At 43.9% G+C, this 23827-nt stretch overlaps 1 protein-coding gene across 3 annotated transcripts; it reads left to right on the top strand.

The window, feature by feature from the left end:
- The first annotated feature begins 555 nt into the window (after positions 1-555).
- On the top strand, positions 556-20884 carry NDP (norrin cystine knot growth factor NDP). Of its 3 annotated transcripts, none has more exons than XM_082776118.1 (4): positions 556-774; positions 1697-1864; positions 11305-11656; positions 18369-20884. In XM_082776118.1, the coding sequence occupies exons 3-4, from the start codon at positions 11483-11485 to the stop codon at positions 18594-18596; spliced, it is 402 nt and encodes a 133-aa protein (XP_082632244.1). In that variant the 5' UTR covers positions 556-774; positions 1697-1864; positions 11305-11482; the 3' UTR covers positions 18597-20884. The 3 variants fall into 3 exon arrangements, with proteins under 3 accessions (XP_082632244.1, XP_082632245.1, XP_082632243.1); XM_082776117.1 differs by lacking the exon at positions 556-774 and adding an exon at positions 2575-2648 and having other exon boundaries at positions 1164-1864; XM_082776119.1 differs by lacking the exon at positions 1697-1864.
- Positions 20885-23827: the final 2943 nt, after the last annotated feature.

The following is a 23827-nucleotide window of genomic DNA, read 5'->3' as shown; positions in this document are numbered from 1 at the left end:
CTGGAAAGCCTGGGAGAGTCAGATGATTTAGGTGACCAATTGCAGTAAAGCAGAACAGCTTGAATTTAGGATATCTGAGATCAATCACGTAAAAATATTCTTTAAAAAAATCATCAGAAAAAAAAAAAAAAAAAAAAAAAAAAAAGATATTAATGAGTAATCCAGGGAAAGGGCAGTTTCCCTATGGATTTTTTCCAAGAGCAAACACATAGCAAATTTTTAAATTGTTATTTTGAGATTATTCACTTTGCTCCAATTACTCCACTTCACAGTGGTTTGCTTTATCTTGCACACAGTGCATTTATTTAGAAAGGAATTTTATTCAGGACTTATATTCCACTGTCTCATATGTGCCCTCGCATACATATCTCCAGATCTGAAACAATAACAACATCAACAGAAAAACTACATTTCCTTCTATTTCCCAGCTTGCCACTAATAAGTCCCTGCAGAGGGGAGCTTGGCTGGTGGTGTTTTGTGATTTCTCAGATAACAAGAGCTTCGCATTTCTGTGGAATTCCCATTTGCCAGCGAGCTGCTGCTGCCGCTGCCCTGATTGATATATGACTGCAATGGCACTTTTCCATTTGACATTCTCTCTCCCTCTCTCTCCCTCTCTCTCTTAAATAACAGCCCTAACTTTTGTGTGTTGCAAATATAAAAGGCAAGCCATGTGACAGAGGGACAGAAGAACAAAGCATTTGGAAGTAACAGGACCTCTTTTTAGCTCTCTGAAGAGTTGGAGGGAAGGAAGGAGCAGAGCATTTGCCGAAGGTAAGCAAGCAAATAAGGGGTTCCTCCAGATTTTGAGTGTTTCATGGACTTAAATCGAGACCTTAGCCTGTTTATCTGACAAATACATGTTCCCTGTGTGCCAGTTTTTAACTGGATTGCAATAATGTAGACTGGACACGGCTCTAGTACCTGTGCCTCCTTCTTATTATCGTATCTTTAATTCTGTCTTCTGCCTGAAGGATGCCTGTAAGCAAGTGGAGAGGTAGCACAGTGTACTTTTGAGCAACTTGCTTAAACTTCTGTTTTTGTGAGCATTGTGGGCTCATGTGTGCAATTCTGTGCTGGCTGTCACTGTATGGCTTTGGAGTGAATGGATGAGCTGGGTGCTGCCCTGAGCTTATAGCGAGAGCGCCGGTACCGCCAGCACTGCCTTTGTCCCATTACAATAGGGCTCTATGAACACAGGCAAGCCTGCTAGTTTAAAGCTGAACTGTTTACTTTTATTACTACTTATGCATGCTGTTCTCTTGCCAGTCATCTGCTGGAGTGCTCAGAATAATTTGAAACAACAGGCAATATTTATTTCTAGCTTTGTGTGTCATGCTTTGCAGGAGCACTTTTAATTTGCACGTTATTATTTATCCAAACTTCTGGGAAGCTTTACTACGGACTGGACAGCACTGGCTATGGATTAGACTAGATTTAATACACATCCTTGATTGGCTGAAGCCTAGGAGGAAAGCCGCGGTGTTTGCCTGTGCTGTAGCCCCGAGGGGTATATTTAGTAGGTAGCCTACCCCCTCGGCACGACAGATCGTGCAGCTTGGCCGTGCAGGCAGTCAGTGGCGTGGGAGGATGCTGCACAGGACCCCCTGGCCGCCCACTGCAGGACAGGGGGAGGCTTTCAGCACTCTGAAATCCCAGCTTACCGGGGCAATTCTTCACTCTGCCTCGGTGTCAGGGGCGCGAGTGTAGCTGTTCTCTGCCTCTCTGGGGGAAAAGAGGAGTTTCGCTGTTATGAGCCAAGTGATAAAGTACCAGAGGAGTGTGAGTGCAATCCCCCAGTGTGGATACTGCTCCGAGAGAGCCCTGCTGTGGAAGAAAGCCCCATCTCCCTGCTGAGATTCAGGTGAGTGAACTCATCCTATAAAAGTTCAAATTAATGGGTCCAGTAGCAAAAAATAATAGTAATAAAAAAAGAGCAACAAAGACAAACCACGTGAAGGGCAATCTCAGTTGTTTGAGTTGTTTGTGCTATGCTAGCAAAACATCCTAGTGACAGCAGAGCAACTCACAACAAATGTGTGTTGGGGGGGATAATTTTCTCGAGGCAAATATGAATTTGCAAGGCAGCGTGTGTGGACTGACCCCTGTGGGACTGTCAAGCAGATTTCTTATCCTACCTTTTAAGCTGATTTAAGTCTCTCTCTTAGTTTCCCTGTAATAAATCTTATTTGTTTCTACCTTGGACTAGCGTTCTTGACAAGTAACTTGCTAAAGTTCCTGCTGTTCTTTAAAGATGAAAAAACATTTCCTAAATGCTAACTGTCACAGTTTCTACAGCTTTGTGACTCTGTCCTAGTTGCTGAGAGGTGAGGACACTGCATACTGGAAGAGAACAGTCGAATGATTATTTAAAACCACCAGTGGGTACAAACTCACTTCAAACCAGTTCCTCACTGTAAAATTATTTCCTATTGGAAGCAGCCCATATGCCTGGTGGGGGGTCAATGAATTGGATATAATAATCGCAGTGTTGTTATTTGTCCTTCCTCCACCTACATTTTAGGGCCTCTATTCTTTTCTTTTGAATTGCTAATGATGTTCACTTTTGCCCAGGCTGTGGGACCTTACTCATATCTGTGAGCAGTTATGCACATGAATAATTCCCTTGACTTAAATACAACTATTTGGTGAGTAATTACTTACCAGCTTGAATCAGGGGTTACCAATGTGACTTGTACCTTGACATTATTCATGCTGGAACAATGCAGTGTTATTTGTAATACTGGTATTATAAGAAGATGTTTTAAGATTTTCCATTTAAAAGCAAAAGGGGAAGGAATAGAAGACGTTTCAGGCTTACAAAATAGAATGTGATTTGATTTAGTTAAGGCATATAATTAGGGGCTACTGCTGATTATTCCAATTACAAACTCAGATCACTACGTGAATGTGTCCTGTGTAAGTTTCCTGGTTTTGTTCAGCACTTTTTCTTGAGCAGATGCATGTATGCTGATGATTCCTCCTTGCAGAGCAGGACTCTTGTTATGGACAGTCTTGTGTACAGGTATCAGTAGCAATACCCCAGGTAGCCACAAAAGCATGGCTGATGTTGGCAATAGCCATCCACACCACCAGAACAACCTCTCATGTGTCATAGGGGACAACTCCTAACGTGCCATAGGGAACAATCCCTAATGTGCCACGTGTATATTCTTGCTTGCTTGAGTTGCCAGCATTGCAGTGTTTTTTGCCAGGGTGGGAGGGAAGCGAACCACCTCCTTGGAGGTCTGGCACCAATGCCCCTGTGACTCATTTGACAGGGAATCCTCATGGAGTGACTTCATTCCCCATTTCCTGCAGCTGATCCTATCTCCTCCCCAGCCCTCTGCTCCTAGATGCTCTTGGAAGTGACCAAGGCTGTCCTTGGATCTTGAAAGGAGCTGAAGACCTAGGGTGCAAAGTTTGCGTGAAGCCACTGAGACATTTGTTTTTGCAAAAAGTCTGGCAGTTTATTTATTTAATTGACAGTATAATTTATTTATTTATTTTCCAAATACTACTGTTGTAAATGCAATTACAACTATCAGGCAGTTATATTACAAACAGGACAAGTTCCTTTGCCTCTAATGTCCCCCTGAGTACCGGGACAGACTTGCTGCTCTGCGGCTTAGGAAAGTTTTGCTACATGAGCCCGCACCACAGCCCCCTGTTATTTGAGTAATCCACCTCTTGAGCGTGGCTGGAAGCGGCCACATCAAAGCAAGACACAGAGACCCCGGGGCAGGCAGCTACAGGGGAACTTGCTGCTGTGAAGGATTTTCCCCTAACCCCATCAACTGAGCTCTCAGAGTCCCAAGAGTTTACAACCCTTCCCCAAACTCTTTAAAAATAAAACCCTTACGGCTGCAACCCTCTCATACATATCAAGTCCTTTTGCTGCGCCCTGCTAAACTTTTGCCCTCTGCAATATCTTGTTCCATTGGATTGCTGTGGGTTGTGTAAACACGTGTTTCTTTTCATCATGTTAAGCGTTCAGCCTCTCCGCTCCCCTGCCCTTCTACACACCCTGGTATCTTGGGATGGGGTCAGTAGCCGTGCCTGCTTCACCTTTTTTCCATCTCTCTTTCGTTGCTTCCCATTCAACAGCCCTTTCACCAAAGGCCAGCTTGGTGGCAGGAGAAAAGTGGTGCTGCTGCCAGGTCAGCTCGGTTGGCCATCTCTCTGACCAAAAGCACCCCTCTTTGCCCATTCTTCTGTGCAGGCATATGAAGAGATGCTTCAGGCTCTGCTGGCTATGATCAGCTGTTATTTCCTTTTTATATGTGTCAGCGTGGAACATATTAAAATTTCTCTGCAGTGGTATGCGTGGAATCCCTCTGATGCCCCACCTCTAACTTAGCTGAACAATAAAAGCAAGGTTGTTGTAAGCCTTTGAGCAGCTGGTGGTCTATATATTCCTTCTTTTTTCACATAATCTAATTCAGACCATTATCCGGGCAGCAGTGGCACTACCACTTCCAGACACCATCAGCTCTTGTCCCATTTACTGGAATTTCGCTGTGTAGTGTGGCGATCCTTTCTACCACGGGCAAATCCAGCCTTTCTCCTGGTGTCCCAGCACTTGGCTGCTGATGCCATGGAGACACCGCTCCCAGGAATTCCACTGCATCAGTGTTTTTTAGCTGCTCTTTGTTATTTTTTCTATCTGCATCAATCATTGTTAGGGCTTACGCTTGTCACATTTTCATGCTTATTGTTACGGGCCTGTAGAGGCAGCACAGGTTATGTTGCCCTTTAAGACATGTGAGTTGAAGATCTGACTTAATGCCTCAGCTCTGGTTTGGCAAAGGTTAAGCATACCATGGCAGTGACAATCGCATTACTGTCATAGCAGCACGGCTCAAAGAGAGTGGGACCTAGGGGAACGCTGTTCCCCTTGTTAGAAGACAAAATTGCTGCCATGAGCCAAATGTTTAGGTTCCCTAATTATCCGAGGTGTACGGATGGTGGCTGGAATTTTTGCTGTGTGTAAAAGAAGAGAGGACTCTGTCCCTATGGCCAGAAAAGAGGAAACATCCCCTTCGGCTGTTGGTTGTCTCTAGCATGCATAGCTCTCTACTGGTCCTGGTGGCAGGGATGTCTTCATATTAAAGAGTAAGAAACTCATTCCTGCTCCTGCATCTATTGATAACTATGGTTCTTTAGGCTCTCTAGTCAGTGCCTCAAAGCAGCCTCTAGTCATCAGGCATGCAGAATAATAAAAGCCAGAGAACCAGAAATGCCCACTGGTTTGCAGCACACTCCAACAGGTAGAGGACACATACCCGAATGCCCTAGACCTCTCAGCAACTTGTAATTTGGCCAAGAGTCATTCTGCCTTATGTTGGGTCATAAGACCAAAGCAGAGGTAATTACTGAAGCAAATCCTATAGCTAATGCTCGGCTGGGAGTATTTGCATTTACCCAGCAGCCACCACCTTGCCGGTCACCTCCTGAGAGCTTGGCTCTGCACCAGGTGCTTCTCCAAAGGGTGATGCCATCCAGCACCCACTGGATGAGCAAGTGCAAAACTGTCTTCCTCTCGATTCCTGTCCCAGACTCGGGATCAGGACTGTTCTCCTATTCAGCAAGAATAAAGAAAGAATCCGAGGCTGGCATCACCTTGCCATTAAGCGGCGCACTTCAGAGCTCATTAGAGACGGATCCTATGCATGCCTCTAATCAGTCTATTTAAAGTTTCCTGGAGGCAGGAAAAGGAAAGAACAAAAATACAAGCGCTCTTTTGTCCACCAGAAGCTATTCTTTGCGAGTGTATTAAAAACCTTTCTGGATTTTTTGTCCCTGTCTGTCTGCTGGCCGGGCGCCAGCCTGCAGCACCCACTAGACTTTGTTATTTCAACCCAGCAGAAACCTACCGGTGGCTCTCCCCCCTCTCGTAGCTACCTGGAGGACTGCAAGTACGCTTGGAAACTTCAAGAGGGGGAGCCAAGCTCAGGCTGCTCGAGTACCTAATGTGTTCCACCCTACGTGCCGGGTCCCCCATCTTGCCCCCACTCGTGGGGTCTTGCGCAGAGGCCACATGGGAGCGAGCCCCATGCCTGCAGCACTGCATTCTTCCTTTGCACATGCTGCAACTACTGTCTCATTGTTTCCTTTGCTTTAATTACCATGGTCTTTTATTCTTTTTCTTTTATTTGTTTATTATTTTTTTCCAGTCTGCTTACCAGCACAGTATTTATCTCCAGAAATATTAACATACTAGCAAAGCCTCAACAAAGAAGATGAAGTGTAGGCATTTCTCTGGGCTGCCACCAGTGTGCCTGACATTTCTGGCTGCCCAGAGGCAGTGCCCATTTTCTCTTCTTGGTTTTCAAGGGTCAAGGCTGTAGGACAGAGTAGTCTCAGTAGGATCAGAAGATGTGCTTCCCTTCTGTGGGCATCCAGATGGAGAGGCTCCAACCCCTTCTTTTGAGCCTGTTTTCCTTTTCATTGTTTCCTTCCTTTCTCCTTCCTGTTGCCTACAAGCTGGTACCGGCTCCCGTCAGGCCAAAAAAAAAGCCTTGAGGCTTTTTTCTATTTTTTTTTTCCTCCCTGCGCAGAGCTGCACTGCTTTTATGCTGTGGGCATGCAAAGCCCTGTGCTGTGTCTGAGGCTCAGCACCCACTGCCCCTGTGGGCCCACTCCCCAGCCCCATGCCCCGATGGCCACCCCATGGCCCCTCTGCCACAGCTGAGGCAGAAGGGAGGAGAAGAAAACCATCTGAGTGCTGTGTGGAGACATCTCCCCCCCAAACTCAAGTTCACCTGCTGCCATGTGACAGCTCAGTGTCTTGATCAGGTGTTTTGAAAGGTGGCTGTGGAGCAGAGCAAGGCTTTCAAATGCAAGTAGAGGCCAGCAGCTACTTCATTGCTGTACCAGAAACAGACCCAACGAGAAGAAAAACACATTTATTTGCATAGCACAGGTTGCCCATCCCCACCTCTCCAGCCCAGCCCCTTTTGTGTCCCTTCTCATGGCAATGGAGAACTTAACCCTGCAGAACAAATCCTGTAACACTGGAACACAGTTTGACCAACACAGTCCTTTCTGTTCCAGTCCAGATCTTGGTAGAGCGCACGTCCCCCTAATCCTAACCTTTATGATTCAAACTTTTCCAGGTATGACAAAGTTCTGGAGAAATCCATTTTGCCCTCCTAAAGATCGTTGTGGCATTTCTGTCCAAACAGCAGTGGTAATCTATACACACACACACACAGAGTTTCATATGTGGATAGTGACACTTTTTTTAGGGCTGGAGTTGGAGAAACTGAGTAGTCTTGTAACTTTTGTGTTTACATAACAAATTCAGAATGAGGGAACCACATGGCAGGATCCAAGTAATTGTGTTTACTAAATATGCACAACATGCAAGGCCAGGCTTAGTTATATATACACACTGCTGCTCCAACTGGATTTTGGCAGCCTCTGAAACATAAAAGACATTGAGTGAATTGAACTGCACCATTGTCGTCAAGCAGGAGTCTCAAGCATGGAAAATACATGGCAAGTGAAGGCCAAGCTGAACATACGTGCATGCCTAATTCACAGGGCTCATGAGCAGGGAACAGCTTAATAGAAGTACACCAGAAATGAGCTTTTCCACTGCTCCCTTCCTATCTTCCAGAGTAAAAGCTGTGCAGATCCAATAGACCTTCAGAGAATTCCTCAGTTCCTGTTTTTTTCCAAGATACATAGCGAAAGGGAATTTCTGTTTACGTTCTCTCAAAGCAACTGGCTAAATAATTCCAGATGATGGAATTTCTCCACTGTCCTTAAAGAAAACAAAAACCTCCTTAACCTTCACTACTCTTTGAATTATATTAAGACAATGGTGAAAAATCTTTATTTCAGCATTCAAAAAAACAGTTAATGACAATTAAAAGTTGGGAAAGTAACCTTAACTCTGCCCTGATGTTCATGTGCAATACAACCTTGGGTTACGTGTTTGTATGGTCTTGCTTTGGGATGGCTTCTATTTTTCCCTGCAGTTTTTAGGTAACAGCTGTAGCAGTTTTGGATAACAGCTGTAAGTTAGCATGCTATGTCCATATGAATTCCCCAAAAGTACTTATAGGGGAAGTGCGTTGTAAGCCTTTTATTAACAACGTGTATTGCCCGTATCAGTGAATTCTGAAAGAACGGGGAGGAGTGGTTTTCATCCACTGTTGGGCCAAATATTTTTGGAGCCAATTTTCAGCCTAGGAAGATGAAGTCACCGTTGCATCTTTTTCTTTATTGGATGCTGTAAAGCAGAAGTGTTTTAACTTCCTCTTTGGTAGCTTGGCAGGTTGATTGTTTACCACAAATTTTCACATGAAAAGAAACCAGAAAAAAGGCAGCTCAGATAAAATAAAAATTTTCTGTGTGAAATTCTTGATTTTGATAAAATGAAAAGAACACAAAATGTCATCTTAGGAACATACATATTGATTAATGATTACATATGTACTTCTGCTTTTGGATAGAAGGATAGACAGGAAGCTACAGATGCCACTCCTGATATCATGTACTGTGTAGGATTTTATAATTTCAGACAACATTTCAAAAGGATTACAACTTTTTTTTTCTTTTAAAGAAATAAATTTCGAATGCTAATTTAAAGTGAAATGCCAGTGCATAATTTCGGCTGGAAATGGAAATGTCATGTCAAAATACTCACTATGGTGATGTACCTGAGGGAAAATATTTAGACCCTTTTTACCCAACCATTTTTTTTTTCTGCTGCTCCAAATGCATACTGACTTCTGTATGTTTAAATATACCTGTGAGATTTTTATTTATTTATTTATTTTTTTCTGTATAGCTTAATTATATGTGGTATTTGTACTTGAGAAATGTATATGTATGCCTCATATAAGTATGGCAGTAGATACTGGATGTGCAAACATCCCAGTATTGCTCGCAGACCTGCTTCCAATGCAGACAAAGTCATATTGCCAATATGCCCATCAACAGCAAAACCCAGCTTTTTCACAAAAGATGAGTCACAAAAGACACCTCTCTTTTTACTAACAAGTAATGTGATAGCACCATTCTTTTCTTCTTTTGGAGTTTTATTATCAGATCTCACTACACGCCTTTGCCAGGAAAGTATCACAGAGATTTCAAAAGATTGTGAGAGCGCTAATACTTTTTGTACAGATTTTGTGCTGTACTTATCCTAAAGAAGGTACACACATTTTCCTTTTCTCACATTTTTCCCTGCTCCTTTCCAGCTTTCTCACAGTATTTTCATGAGGCAGACTCTGTGTCATCCAATTATTTCCTGAAGAAAACTAGAAAGATAAGCCTTTGAAAGCTGAGCCAGGAGTCCAGATTTCTCTCACTGTATTAGATCACACTGATCAAAACCATAGGAAGATAGAGAAATAAACAACATGATAGTGGGACAGAAAGAGTGGGAAATGGGGATCCCTGGACATAGTGGTAAATGGGATGAAACCATCCAATATCAAGTAAATTTACTTGGACAGAGAGGGAGTTACTGGGTGTGTAATACTGGTTAGCTATGCTGGAGAGAAACCTTGCCAAGCCGAGTGTTTTGGTCAGCCTCTTTATAAAGAATAGGAAAGTAGGTAAAAGGTTAAACACAAAAAAGTGCATCACTCGTCCTGTTAGCTAATGCTTGGACAGCGTCTCCATGAACCACAGTTGTACATCTCGCTTCTGTGGAGGCTCTGTCCCAGCTCCCATGACCGGGAGGTTTCTGTCTTGCCTTGCTAAAATGTTTGGAGGAATATTTGTTGAGATGAAGGAGATTGTGCACAGATGTATCCCAAATCTTGAGTGTTTAATGTTGCTTAAACTCCATATACTGTGAAGATACGGTATTTTTTTCAGTGCCATATCCGCTGAAAAACATTTGCTTAAGGAAATACAGCAGGTCATAGGTAACAGTCTGGAAAAAAATATATATTGTCAGTTAGATGCAGTCACATAATTTTTCCTTTTCTATTTAGGCACTTGGACAATAGTTTGAAACCCAAAAAAGGCTTTTAAATCTGTCTAACACACAGAGTATCCCTAATTACATTTCTTCACAGCGTGAGACTTTGTATGTCACTTCAGCCCGACAAGTCCCGACTCCCAGCTTGGACGAGCTCTGGAAGTGTTTACCACTGCTATGCACTCCTCTTGCAAAAGTGTTGGAGTGAGCCATCAAGCAGTACACAAATCATTAAGCACTCTGGTGGGGAGGCCTCGCAGTTTCAGACTGTTTGGGAGATGAGTATCAGTCGTTTTAGAGCATCGCCAGCAAAGCAGAGAGCAGTTTTGAAAGAGCTTGTGTAAGGCAATAAAGGCACACAGCATCTCTTTAAATAGGCAAGGCACTCGGGAAGAACGTCTCTGCATGCGCGGTGAACTTTTTTACCCCAATTTTCTTCAGAAAGTCCTCACACTTTTAGCTGTACTGACAGCTGCTCTTTGCTCAGTCAGGTTATGTTTGGGTGGGAGATTCACAGCTCTTTCAGGACATAGCTGTCTGTAGTAAAAGCAAAAGTAAATCGCCCATTTAAGACTACCAGCTTTGGAATAATTCCCCAGGGCCTGTGGTGGAGCAGCCCAGGGAGATTCCCACCTGGGGAGCTTCTCAGGGTTGTCCTGTGCCTGTTTTGAGGGGATGGTCTCCAACATGCATCAGAAACTAGATGACCAAGTGGCAATCTGTGTGACCCCACCTGCATATCTATTTTTTCCCCAATCAATAGCTTATTTTGATATACTTTGATCTTAGGGAATATAATGTGATTTTTAAGATCCTGCTCTAACTAACAGGCACTGCTCTGCTCATGCCTGGGCTGGGACTCAGTGCATCCCTTGTCCCTGCAGGAGAGCGGCACACGGCCGTGGAGCATCCTGTTTACTGCCTGGGAAATTCCCCCTAGGGCTGCAGGAGGCAGCCTGGCTGTGCCCACCCCCCCCCCCAGCTCCCCAAGCATCTTTGACGTTTTGAGAGAATAAGCTCTCCTTGCCATTTGCAACATGCTCTGATGTGTTACTGATCACCAGCTTTGAGGGGATCCCATCAGGGACATCACCAAGTTGAAAAGATGGGTGTTGCAGCACTGATGATATTACAAGTTAAAAGGTTCTCCCTAGTAGAAAGACAGAGCAGGGCTTAAAGGAACAAGGCCTTGACATCTCATTCCTAATGTTGCATGAAGTACCTACTGTGGGAATGATGCTTGCTCAGAGAGTGTATTTTGGCAAGCAAAAATCCTATGAGCCTTATTATTATTTATGTCAGTTTTTCTCCAGAGCTTTTTTTGGTTAGGTTTGTGATTTATGGTGTTTTTATTCCAGCTACTCGGGAGATTCTCTGATGGATTACAATCTCAGTAAACTCTAACTCCAGAAGAATGACAGCTAAGAGACTTAAACCAGACTTTTTGCTATCCTGGAGAGGAACTGGGTCCCACGACTTGGAGTTTTTTTAATACTCTACCTCCCTCTGCTGTTATCACCGCGAAGTTCCTCAACAATGGGAAATCATGTACTTGCGGCTTCTATTTCTATGCTCTCGCTCCTGGCAATGATGGGAGATGCGGACAGTAAAACAGACAGTTCCTTCATGATCGACGCTGACCCCAGTCGCTGCATGAGGCATCACTATGTGGACTCCATCAGCCACCCCCTGTACAAGTGCAGCTCGAAGGTAAGGGCTCCTCTCACCCCCCTCACTGCAGGGGAGTTGTTAAAATGAGCCATTTTGTGTGAGTCCCTCTGCATCAATTCCTTGTGACCAAAATGCAAATGCAGAGATAGAGACACCTGAGCATACATGTCAGGTGGAGAGGAAGTCTCCTGGGTCTTTTCTTCTTCACCTTTTCAAAACGAGAAACACACAGTGATGGGTCAAACTAACACGCACTAAGTGAATCAAGTCAAAGGAGCAAGTTCGGGGCTCAGCTGCCAGCACCAAGGAGATGGGCAAGTTTGGAAGAGTAGATCATCCCAGTCAGACCTCTCCTGCAAGTGAGTCTTTAATCCAGAGCATGTAAACTTACAGCTTGTGAGACTGAGCCCTGAGATAAAGAATCAAGCTATAAAGTGGTAATGAAAAAAGAATGTGAAAAACACTGCTGATTTTTTTCCCCCATTTAGTTTCAAAGCCTTTGTTTTCGTGAAGAATGCCAATTGGATGTTTACTTTAGGGCTTCACAGAGAGAAATACAAGCTTGCCTTTCCTTTGAGATTTCAAGCCTGAAAAATCTTGTGTTGAAACGGTCAGTATATGTAGCCCACAGTCATTTATTTCATTGTGAGGAGAAAAAGAATAGGGAGAAACAATGGGAAAATCCTTGCTGGTCCCCTTTGTCTTGTCCTCATTTGTTCCAAATGAACTAAACCAGTGTGTATGCTGTCTCCACATTAGCCGTCCTTCTGTCCCTCAGAAAGGGATTTGCCTCACACACCCAGCTCCCTGGGTTGGCAGAAGGGAGCAGCAGCACTTTTGCTGGCTCTGGGACACGTAGGAGAGCAATCGAAGATGAGTGCATGGTAGGTTTTAGGGCAGGAAGGCTAGCTGTGGTGTTGCCTAGGAGCAAAGCCCAGCAGCATCAAGCCTGGGAGATTTGAGAAGGGAGGAGTCATGCTGGCTGCAGAGACCCCTCTTCCTTCACCTGAGTCCCTTTGCATGCAGAATATTTGTTTCTTGGGCTCAACATGTGCATGAGGCAATACCACTGGCAGCAGAAGGCCATAACGTGTAGAATAAAGCACAGAGAGAAGCATCAACAGAAAATCATCCCAGCCCAGTGCCCAAGCACCAGGAGGTGCCTGTGGCAGTGGCTGGGCACCATCAGTGGGGCTAGGGGGCCTGGCAGCCTCCAAACTGGGCACGTGGGAAGGCCAAGCTTGGGGCTCCCTTACACCCATCTCACAGCCTGCTGGGCTGTGTGGAGAATGGGCTCCCATGTCCCAGTCTGTCCTCTCCTGTGGGCTGGCACCCCTGTGATCCCTGGCTGCAGTGAGCTCCCACAGCACGGCTTTGCCTCTGCTTCTTGCCTCTTCAGCAGCCTCTCCTGTCCCCAGGACTGGTGCCTCTGTGTTAAACACACTCCTGCATCCCTCAAAACAGCCACCGCAGCACCCCATCTGTGGTTTTCTTATTTGTTCAGGGCATTGCTTCCTGCACAACTCATGGGCTGGGCGTCCCTGTGGCTTTTAGGGTAACTGTGTTAGGTAACAGCCAATTCCTTGGCTGGGCGTCCCAGTGGCTTTTAGGGTAACTGTGTTAGGTGGAGCCTGTGTTCCTGTGACCAGGAGTTGTGACTGCACCTCTCCAGCATGCTGTCATTTGTTTTGCACCATGGCTGAGATGTGCATGCTCCTGATCACCCGAACAAAGCCCTTTTACTGTGTTCCTGCCTTCCTTGCTCTGTTTCCTCTCCTAGTTTTTCTTAAAATCCCAGCTGGTGCAGGCATCAGATAGGGCACTGGTTTTGTGAAGGAAACACGAACACTTCCTTCTCTTTGAGAGACAAGGAAGGAAGGAAGGAAGGAATCCCATCACCAACTCAATTTCTTATCATCCCTATGACAGAGAAAAGCAATCAAGCTTGTAGGAGTAAGACTGATGGAAATAAGAACAAGGAAGACAATCTAATGAAAAACATATTATTTTAAAACAGGGCTTTGAGAAAAAAAAAAAAAGAAAAAAAAAAGCTGTTGACATAAACATGATGTAACTCTAACTGCGAGAATGTCCGTGACATTTTTTTGAAATCAAACCTTTAATGGAAATCATGTTTGAAAATATTATCACATCTTTTGTCTTCCCAAATTCCACAACAGTTTTAAGAAATGTGTTTTAACAATACTGTAAGTTGTATGGATTTTCTCATGAAGTGGAAAATGAAAACAGTTGAAAAGTTTCCATACAAAGCAGAACAATTTTGACTTTTCCTAGAAACCTTCTTTCTGCTTGTTAAGTCAAGCTTTTTTTTTTTTTTTTTTTTTTTTTTTTTTTTAAGGTCTCAGGAATCTGAATCATTCTGCTAGACATATGGCTTCTGTTCTGGATTTAGCATATAAACGCAGATCGATATTAGACTTGCTAATGAAAATTAGACACAATGCCTGCTCCTATATATATATTGTGATAAAATATAAACAAGCCAAAAAAAGGCAAGTTCTGCTGGCATAGCTGTGGGAATTGTGGTACCTCTTGTTTCCACTGAGTTTCTATTGTGGAGCTTGGACAGACAATTTCTGTCAAGCAGAGACTTTGCCCATTTTTGGCATGACACATTGGTTCCACCAAGCCGTCCCTTTTCACTCTGTATGTTTTCCCTTTTAGTGCAGCGTAGAATTACAGAAGTTAAAAATGGCTTCAGAAATTGCAAGATGCATTGCATTTGCTGCCTGTCTTGGTTAAAAAAGGATTGTGTCCGCCATAACTCTCTGTGGAGGCTGCCAATTGTACCCACATGGGAAGTAGTTGGGTTACATTTGGAAATGTCCAGCTAATGTAATTTAGCCATTGAAATCCCTCTTGCTTGTGACTTCGAGCAGATGTTGAAAACAGGTTTCCAAAGCCTTCGGAAATGTAGTCCATTATAGTAACAAAATGTATAGAAGATGCAAAGGAGGGATGAAAGAAAGTAATTTGTTCCTGAAAAAACGTGTTTTCCTTTGACTTCAAGGAAATATGTGTGTCAGCCTATGAATACTGCCTTTCCGGACCATAATGGTTTCTGCCTGACCTCTGTCACTGATCTTAAATGTGCTGGATCATCTCACCAGTGCAATCAGATCCTCGTAAATTACAGTATTGGCTGTCACAAGTGCTTCCTCCAGATGTGCTGGAGGAGTGCTACTATTGACAGCCTAGGAGCAAAGAATCCAGGCCAGAGAGACGTGCCAGATGAAGAAAGATTTAGGAAATGGATGAAGACGTTTGCTCAAGAGGTGGCTTGTGAGCTTTGCAGCTATTCCTGTTTGTGGCTAGGCTGTGTGCAAGTCAAGCCTTTGCTTGTGCATTTCAGCACATCTGTTCTCTAGGCCTCGGTGTGCTGCTGAAGGGTGTGGAGTAGAGGACTACAGACACCCACTGTAACAAACCAGTTCTAAATTTCCAGCACATGGTTGCTCTACAGCCATCAGATGCTTATGAGCTTGCTGACTTTAAGTGTGAAAATATATTTTTCTAGCTGCCAAACAAGCATGCAAAATCCCTGCTGCTCTTGTCTTGCATCACACTGCGCTCCCGTGAATAGCACCGCAAGGTGACATGCACAGGCTACTATGTGCGGGGGAGCAGGGGAGCCGAGAGGCACAGATATCAGGTTATAAAGTACCCACACATTTTTACTATATATACACTTACTGTATTACTGTGCTATGCCATCAGATCATTACTAATTATTCAGGCGATAATCTCTATTGCGCTATGCTATACGCTGCAATAAACAGCTGGTGCAATTGATTAAATGGCAAAGCAAAGCTTTTAAAGTACATGCTATTTCCAGCTCATTTGCACACCTGCTAAAATCTGCTGGTGCTGTTTGGGATCTATGAGGAGGAGGTTAAATTATGCCGAGGGCTTCAGGTTAGTCCAGAAGTTTAGAAAGGCATCAAAATGGGAAATCTGAACAGATTTTCTCCTGCAAGCTTGACTAGAGGGCCATGGAGTAATGCCTTTTGTAAAAATTTACACTGTAATCCAAAAATAAGGTGTAAAACCAACACTGTGCAATTTTATGTGATTAATTCTAACCATCCTCTTCTGAGGTATGGTAAAACTAGGTAGCCAGAAAAATCTGAGGTTGAAATTAGAGTCTCCAAAGAATGAAACATGTTTTAAAAGGCAAAGCTCACTAAGCAATTATAAATGCAGTGGTGTATTGAAGAAATATTGATTGGTTTTGCACTAGAAACGCTGAGATAGATATTGATATTATTAGATTTTTTTATTTTTTTCCCCTGGTGCTTCTGATAGTACCTGCCAATACAGGAGCAGATGCATGCTATAACCTCCTTAGGATAAAAGTGCCAGAAGTGACTAATTGTTCCGGCTCCAGAGGCATCAAACATTAGAAGTCATGACCATCATACAGAAATGTGTGCTGTCACGTTCAGTCCGAAATCACAGAATCATAGAAATGTTGGTTGGAGGGGACTCTGGAGGTCCCCTAAACCTTCCAAAAAGCAGCTGGTGGCCATTTTATGTCCCCTATTGCCACTCCTGAAGACCATTTGTCTGTGTTGTCTTTATAACTCTCCTTTGAGTGGTTGCAGGCTGCAGCCGGATTGCTTCTCGGTCTCCTCATCGGCCAGAAGCTGGGGAAGAGACTGCTCATGTTCTGATGACCTGCTCAGAGTGGGGGGCCTAAGGAGGGCTGTCAAGATGCAGGGAAGGAAACTGATTGTCTTAAATGTCCTAATCTGCTGTCTTTCCTTTGCAATGCACACAAGGTTAGACACCCATGTCGCTCTTCACCAGCCGCCTGACTCACTATGGGAAGGGAGTTTTGTTTGCCAGGGGATAAAAGTGGATGTTCATCTGTCAGTAACGGGGTGCTAGGACTGTAGTAACTGTCCCTTGCCCTCTTCTCATACACACTAAATACAATGGTATGATGGAACCTGATGTTGATGATACATCCAAAGCTTACATGTGGCTCAATATTGTACAGGAATTTCATTCCCATACCTGTATTGCTAGCAGTTGAAGTGAATTTTCTTATGAATAGGCAGAATTAAAGAAAGGGGACAATAAGTTCATACTAAGAATCAAGAAAGATGGCAAGTTTATTGGAGAGCAGCAAGAACCTCTTTCTTAATTAAACTGAGGAAGAAGGTGGTAGGTACCAAGCCAGCACATCAGCTCATGAAGGCAACTTCCTTGTGATCAGCCCATGTTGACTGAAGTGTAATTGTTAATATATTAGTGCATTTCCAAGTAACCATTTTAGCATGCAACTATGCTTGGAAGAGACATTTTAAAGTACTGTACAAAGTGTGTTCATTATGGATGATAAGTGCCTTTCCCGAGGACACCGGCAGTGATGGTATATTGTACTTGGTGTTTTGTAGCCAGTCAAGTATGAGCAGTGAAAGAATTTCAGAGGTGTTTAACATTGTAAAATATTTGCTATCATATCTGTAGTTGTCCTTTTGGATTGTCTAGAGAAGTCATGAGATGTGTGCAACAGAGTTAAAATGCAATTATCTTCTTTGGTTATAGGATAGAGTTACTACTCTATTAGTGGATATTTTATAACCTTTGCTACATTTTTACCTTGCTTGGATGTTACAAAAAGTTGATATTGAACTTTGTATTCGTTAGCCAGAATTAGCTGATTTGGACTTAAGTAATATTTAATTCCCCAAAAAGGTATGAGAGGTTGTTTATAGCTCTACAAAACTTAGCTCTGCAAGGTGATACCAGTTGTTTCTAGCCACATGATCACCTGATCATGAAGACATCATTTCTACATTTTATATAGAGCTTGGGAGACTGTAGCTATCTCACCTGCTCAATGAGGGATTTTTGGGAAGGGAAGCAAGTGACTTCCCATGGGATTTCATTCCTTAGCACCTCCCATTGTACAGGTTATCCTATCCTGGTTACAGTTCACTTGGTGCACCCAGGAGAAGATCCATGGAGCTTGTACTGCTTTTGAAAATCTCACTGGTGAACCCTCACACTTAGCAAGGAGTTCATATCTCTTTACATTTTCACTGCCTTATGCTATGCAGTGCATTTTATACAGACACAACTGATATAATTATATATAACATACACACACTCAATTGCAAATACATCTTCCAGGTGATCTTTGCAGACAACAGAGCTAGAAACTTACTGCTTTAGAAGCCATAAACTAAGCTGCTTCTTTATATTGCTAATTTATATGTTTATATATCTAAGCATTTGAGAGATTTACTGGCCCTGAGGACCAGTTCTGCTGATCACTACTATATGAACTCAAAACATTGGAAAATATCCAGCTGAAGCATCGGTTTGGCTGATGATTTAAGGGCTTGGCTGCCCCAACCCCAGGATTAACAAGCCATGCCTGCAGTCACTGTGCCTGGAAAATGGGGCCGGCTGCAACTGTTTGGAGTCCTCAGGTCAGCTTTCAGAAAGCCAGGCACTGTATTTCTTATCAGTAATGGTGTCTGGGTGCCCAGAAGGACCTTTTCCTTTTTCCTCCCGTCCACGTTATCTTCTCAGCTCACTCGGGCATAGCTCCAGGGCAGTGTATGCATGGGGCCGGGTTCCACCACCCCGGCAGGGAGATGCAGGAGGTGAAGGAAGGTCAGCCAGACTGGAAGGACCTGCCCTATCTGCAGGTGCTAGCATGTGCTCTCACAGCCACTGAGGCATGTTTCCTAACCCGTTGTCTCTTCCTTCGCAGATGGTGCTGCTGGCTCGCTGCGAAGGACGCTGCAGCCAGACGTCGCGCTCGGAGCCGATGGTGTCTTTCAGCACCGTCCTAAAGCAGCCTTTCCGCTCCACCTGCCACTGCTGCCGGCCCCAGACCTCCAAGCTGAAAGCCATGCGGCTGCGCTGCTCGGGTGGCATGCGGCTCACCGCGACCTACCGCTACATCCTCTCCTGCCACTGCGAGGAGTGCAACTCCTAGGGGCCTGCCCGCCACAGCAGGATGCTGCTGCTGGGGAAGGCTCCTGAGAAGTAACCCTGGGTGAGGCCAGTGCTCCCAGCATGGGGTTGCAGGAAGGACACGACTAACCAAGCTGGGCTGGAGCCAAGAGCTAACGCAGAAAACCTCCTGGGGCCCTGGATGCTGCCAGTACCAATGCACAGTCTGTGACAAAGGCAAAAGCACGTGGACTTGTTTTTGAGAAACCTTTTTTTTTTTTTTTTTTTTTTCCTGAAAGGATATTTTTGCCAGTTTCTTCTTTTTCAGGCCCAGCCCTGACGACAGAGGGGTGCCTTCTCTATAGGCCCAGGGCAGCAAGGGAACAGGGAGGAAGGTCAGCTGGATGGCAGCACTGCTCTCTGGAAGTCGGCATTTGGGCAGAGGGTGGGCATCAGTCCCACACACCACCTCTTAACCTGTCAGTGTATTCTCAGTCTCCTCATTATATTGGTTTTCAGACAAACTATGTCGTTGGCAAGGGTTACCTGTTACCGATCTAGCAGACAACTGCTGGATAACTTTAACTGTGGTTTAGCAGAAATTGCAAATATATAATTGAAAAGTGAACCCGGTATGAAATGTAGCACTGGGATTACCCCGTGCCAGCTAAAATGATTATTTGTGGTATACAGCACCACAGTTCAGTGGCTGAGGAACTCTCTAGAAATGAAAGGTCATGAGACTCATTTTCGCCCTCTAAAAACCTGGAAATGTGACACATGGCAACTGTCACAAAAGCCATTACTCGAACACTAGAAAATAAACAAAAATTAAAATGATACATAATAAGTGGAGTATTTTCTTAACTTGGGTAGAACTCTTGATGTGCAGAGCCACTAAAGTAATGACCAAACCTAGAGTTTATTTTCATCTATAGACCACTGAGCATCACTTTTGCTTGGTGTGCCCATAGGAGTTTTAAAGCCAAGTTTGAACCCCAGTGTTATCCACTGGACCACAAGGGTTGTGTTTTGAATTACCTTATGATCTGCTACCTGGGGCGCTGGTGGATTCACCATCCAGCTTGGCAGCTGCTGGATGGGCTGTAGGCCCACAATGACCTAGATAAGCCATTATTTGGGTAGAAATGAAGATGCCAGAGGCATCTCTATCAGGTAAGGACTCAGGTTCAGTGCAGTTTCTGTTCTTTGGTAGGATCGGCATGCACTGTCCCACAGTTAATCTCTCAGACAGGCTGGAGCAGCTCTCCTGCTCAGCAGTGTCTGACGCACCGTGGTGAGGACGGAAAGTCCTACCCAAGCCCAACGTTTGGTCCATCTGTTCAGCTCTATCCTGTCTGTCTGTAGCAAATGCCACATGCAGCAGCTCAGAGACACACACTGATGTAGCAGGAGGTCCCCGAGGTCTGCCAGGGATGGCAGCTGTCCTGTGGTCTACACAGGAGTAACTGAGACTGCTAGGGCAAAGCCAAACTCCTCTGCGACTAACTCCTTGTGGCGAATAGGCTTGGGATGTGAAGGCAGGTGGGTGACAGACATGGACCTCACAAGCCAAATCCTTGAGCAGTATGGCAATCAGTCCTAAGTGGAAAATTAGAGGGGACAAATACACCTGCAGACATTGGTTAGGGAGGAGTTTGTGTTGCCTGAGATGAACTCTCTTTGTCATCATGAGATGGCTTGGAGGTGGCCAGTTCTTAACATCACAGTACTGCATGCAAACAAACAGGTGAATCAAACTGTTAGAAGCTGGGGGGCTCGGATTAAAATGTCAAAACCATGTGTAACAAGCCCCAGTGAGCTCATTAGACACCATGCATTGTTTCCACGCTGTCAGCCATTCTTCTCACCTCTGAAGAATGGTTTGAACATCAAAGGGTGAAGGCTGGGAGCATGAGCTGGGCATTATCAGCAGACTGCTTTATATAGAAGATCATATGGGCACCCCTTTTTGACTCTTTCAACCTCCAGCAGCTAAAAACCCCATCATCCAAAAAAGCACCAACCTCTACTGTTCATTAGATAGAGAAATTTCCTGTCGTTATCCAAAACATCAACAATAACCAAGTAACTGCACTGCAAAATATGTGAAACCTCAAAGCACACAAGCAGTCCTAAGGAGCTGTCTGAGGAATGGGAAATGTTTTAAGGGTAGCTGCTATATCTAGCCACCACTGGCCTCCTCTGCCAGTGCAAACGGGAGGCCACAGGGCTGTGACACAAGGTGTAGGTGACAATTAGCCTCCTGGTAGCTCTGCTGGCTGGGTGGGCAGCATGGCACCCTGTGACGGTCCTGAAATGGGGTCAGAAGAGGACTTTGAGAAGAGACCCCCCCGCTCCTGGGCCAATTTAGAAAATAAAAAAATAAAAAACTATTTATAGTAAGAGAAGAGTTTGGCTAGTATTTATTTCCACATCCCTTCACTGTCACAGTGTAAGAGCTATAATTGCTCAAACAGGTCGCACAGAAGTTATTTGTGTATTGGTGTTTCAACCAAAGATATTTATTTTTTTTCCCCTCTCACACCCTACATTCCTTCCCCTTTTGCTTGATTCCTCTAGTGAAATCATCACCTTGTGATCATAAAGTCTGTTGCTGGGCGTAAAGGTGAAGTGAATTCCACATCATCTAATTTAACTGCTGAGTCAAATAAATGCACAGAAGCAATAAAAACAGAAATTAGGCATCATGAGGCAAAACATGCTTGTAAATAGCTAGAAATGGATATTAAATAACAAATCAAACTTCCAAATTCTTCTTTTAGCTTTGTCAGGCAATCTTTACATTAACATTAACAAAAGGTGGAGCTATTCTGCCAAAAGACTCTCATAAAACTATATTTTGGTACATTTTCATAAGAATATTAGGCAAGTGAGTGCTGAATGAAGCACACAAGGTTACTCATGGTAAAAATCAATTTTTGATTCAAAAATCATTTTGAAACAAAGGAAAATGAGGCTTCAGGTAAAAACTACAGGGTTTGGCTCAAGAGAAGGCGTCTAAATGGTGTTTGGAGATGAAGCTTTTCTTTGCTTTACCCCACTCTATGTACTTAAGCTCTGCTTTTCAAGTGTGACTACTGTGTATGTGCTTCTTAAATTGGGTTGGTTTTGAACAACAAATGGAGGGAGAGGTTTACTTGTCCAGATAATACCGTAGAGCTTTTTCTTTGCTAAAGCATCTTCTCCCTGAGACTCCAATGACACAGCTTTCTCCTTTCCCTCCCCTGGTTGTGCCTCACTCTTCAGGCACAGAAAGGCTGGTTCAACTGTGGTGGTCCTGCAGTTTGTTCAAGATGTGATATGCAGATTTTTAACTCCCGTGCCCTCTATTTTCTCAATTAAGTTTCTGAGTCCAGCTTGATTTGCTTTTGAAAGCCACCCATCCCAGCAGTGAGGGTGTTACATTTCAGATGCATTGAATGCACTCATGGAGACCACAGGAAACACTAAAACGTTGCTGACCTCCTTTGCTTGCAGAAAAAAAAAATATAGTCCCACTGCCTTTTGTGTTTATCAGAAATAATCAGTGATTTGACAAAGAACCCATGATCTTGCATATTTTAAGTATTCTGCCCCTTCTCTGTAACAGTGTGTGTTGGGTCAAACATTCTGTTTGTGTGTAGGAAGGTCTGAAGTCAAAGTCTCTACCAGCTTGGGTGAGTATGCATTGTAGGCTTTGCAAAAGAGAGGCAGCACAATCATTGACACAGTTGTCACTAAATGCAGTGCAGTCTGAGTAAGCTAAGAATATCCTGGACATTGGCAGAAAATTCAGTCTTCTCTTTGGGCTTCAGTGTTCTGTGTGCCAAGTGACCTCATGCAGATGCAAGTTCCTGGGTAGTCCCTGAAGAAAAGGCAGAGGTAACCTCTGCTGGTCAGAGAGGCTTCTGTCCAAAAGGCTGAGGGCTGAGAATATCTCAGGCAGGTGTCTGAGTATATTAGAAATTCTGGTTGCAAAATTCACACGAATCGTATTGAAAATGCATTGGAAGTATTTCAAGTACTGAAATTGCTGACTGACCTCTTTGCTCTTTGAAAATGAAATAAATATGCTCTTGCAGAAGTTAAACATTAATAAGGGTGATCAGCCCCACAGATTTATCAAGGATGAATCTGGTGCTATTAAAATTAAGAACTCTTGATCTTTTTGTTATATCAATGTGTAAATGCAGATGTATATATATGCATAAAACAGCTCTATTTCACAGCCATGTCTCTTCAACCTCACAGCCTTCTACCCCTCCTTGAGAGGCTGCTAGTTAGAGAGGACCAAGCACATCTCCTAGCTCCTCTCTACTGTTCTTGGAAAGGAGCTACTTTTCACAACCAATGGCATGGACAAAATTTAGCAAGCAGGTGGCCTGAATCTCTCTCATAGATCTCCACAAGTGAGACCTCAGAGTAGGAACCCAAGGCCACCAAAATCCATCAGCTGCCTCTCAAATACAGCTCTCTGTGGTCACGTTAGGAGATGCTTGCTGTAGCCAAATAAATATTCCAGGCACAAAGCCCTGTTGCTGCCTTTATAAAGGGGATCAGGGTCATCCCATATGAAGCTGCGTGTCTACATTTACTCTTTTCACCTGTACATTTTATTTAAATTAAGATTAATATAAATTGCAGATTTTCCCAACTCTAGCTTTGGTCCATTTGGGATATGGACAGAGAGAATTATTAGCACAATTAGTTTTTAGAAGGGTGTTTAGAAATTGTGTTATTTCTCATTTCTGGAATTTTTTAAAATTTTAGTTTTTTTCTACAGGATGTAACTACAGATGAGAATGAAGCAAAGCAGAGGAAGTTTGGGGGAACAAAGACGCCATATTATGTACTTTGCTAAAACTACAGTAGGGCCAGGGGGGAAGTGAGGGAAAAAGGATCTAGCTCTGTAATGCACGTGCTCAGGATGTTGTCAGCCTTCAGCATCAGATATTCATAAATCAGCTGCCATTAACTAAGGGAAACTCAGAGTTTTGCTCATCAAAGTTTCTTCATTCCTTTCCCCTGCCCTGCTTCCATTGAACCTCTAACCCAAGGGAACAATCGTGATGCTGGGATCTAGGCGCTAATATTAGAGACATCTCCACAGTGTCACATAGAGGGCTCATCCAAACACTCAGTAACTGGACATGGAGGGTGGCAGAAGAAACCTGTGACCTGCTGCAGCAAGACAGTGCAGACTTAAAAGCCGCACATTTTAGTATTTAACCATGATTTTAATAATCATAGCTTTGTAGGAAATGGTTTGTC

The sequence above is a fragment of the Aythya marila genome, assembly GCF_965140915.1.
Source record: "Aythya marila genome assembly, chromosome: 1".
In the NCBI taxonomy this organism is placed as follows: domain Eukaryota; kingdom Metazoa; phylum Chordata; class Aves; order Anseriformes; family Anatidae; genus Aythya; species Aythya marila.
This window is presented reverse-complemented; position numbering and strand designations above follow the sequence as displayed.

Bases quoted from the DNA above. Each gene is read 5' to 3' on its own strand.
- NDP (XM_082776119.1), top strand. From the start codon at position 11,483: ATGGGAAATCATGTACTTGCGGCTTCTATTTCTATGCTCTCGCTCCTG. The intron at 11,657-18,368 runs GTAAGGGCTCCT...CTTCCTTCGCAG, and splicing joins TGTACAAGTGCAGCTCGAAG to ATGGTGCTGCTGGCTCGCTG.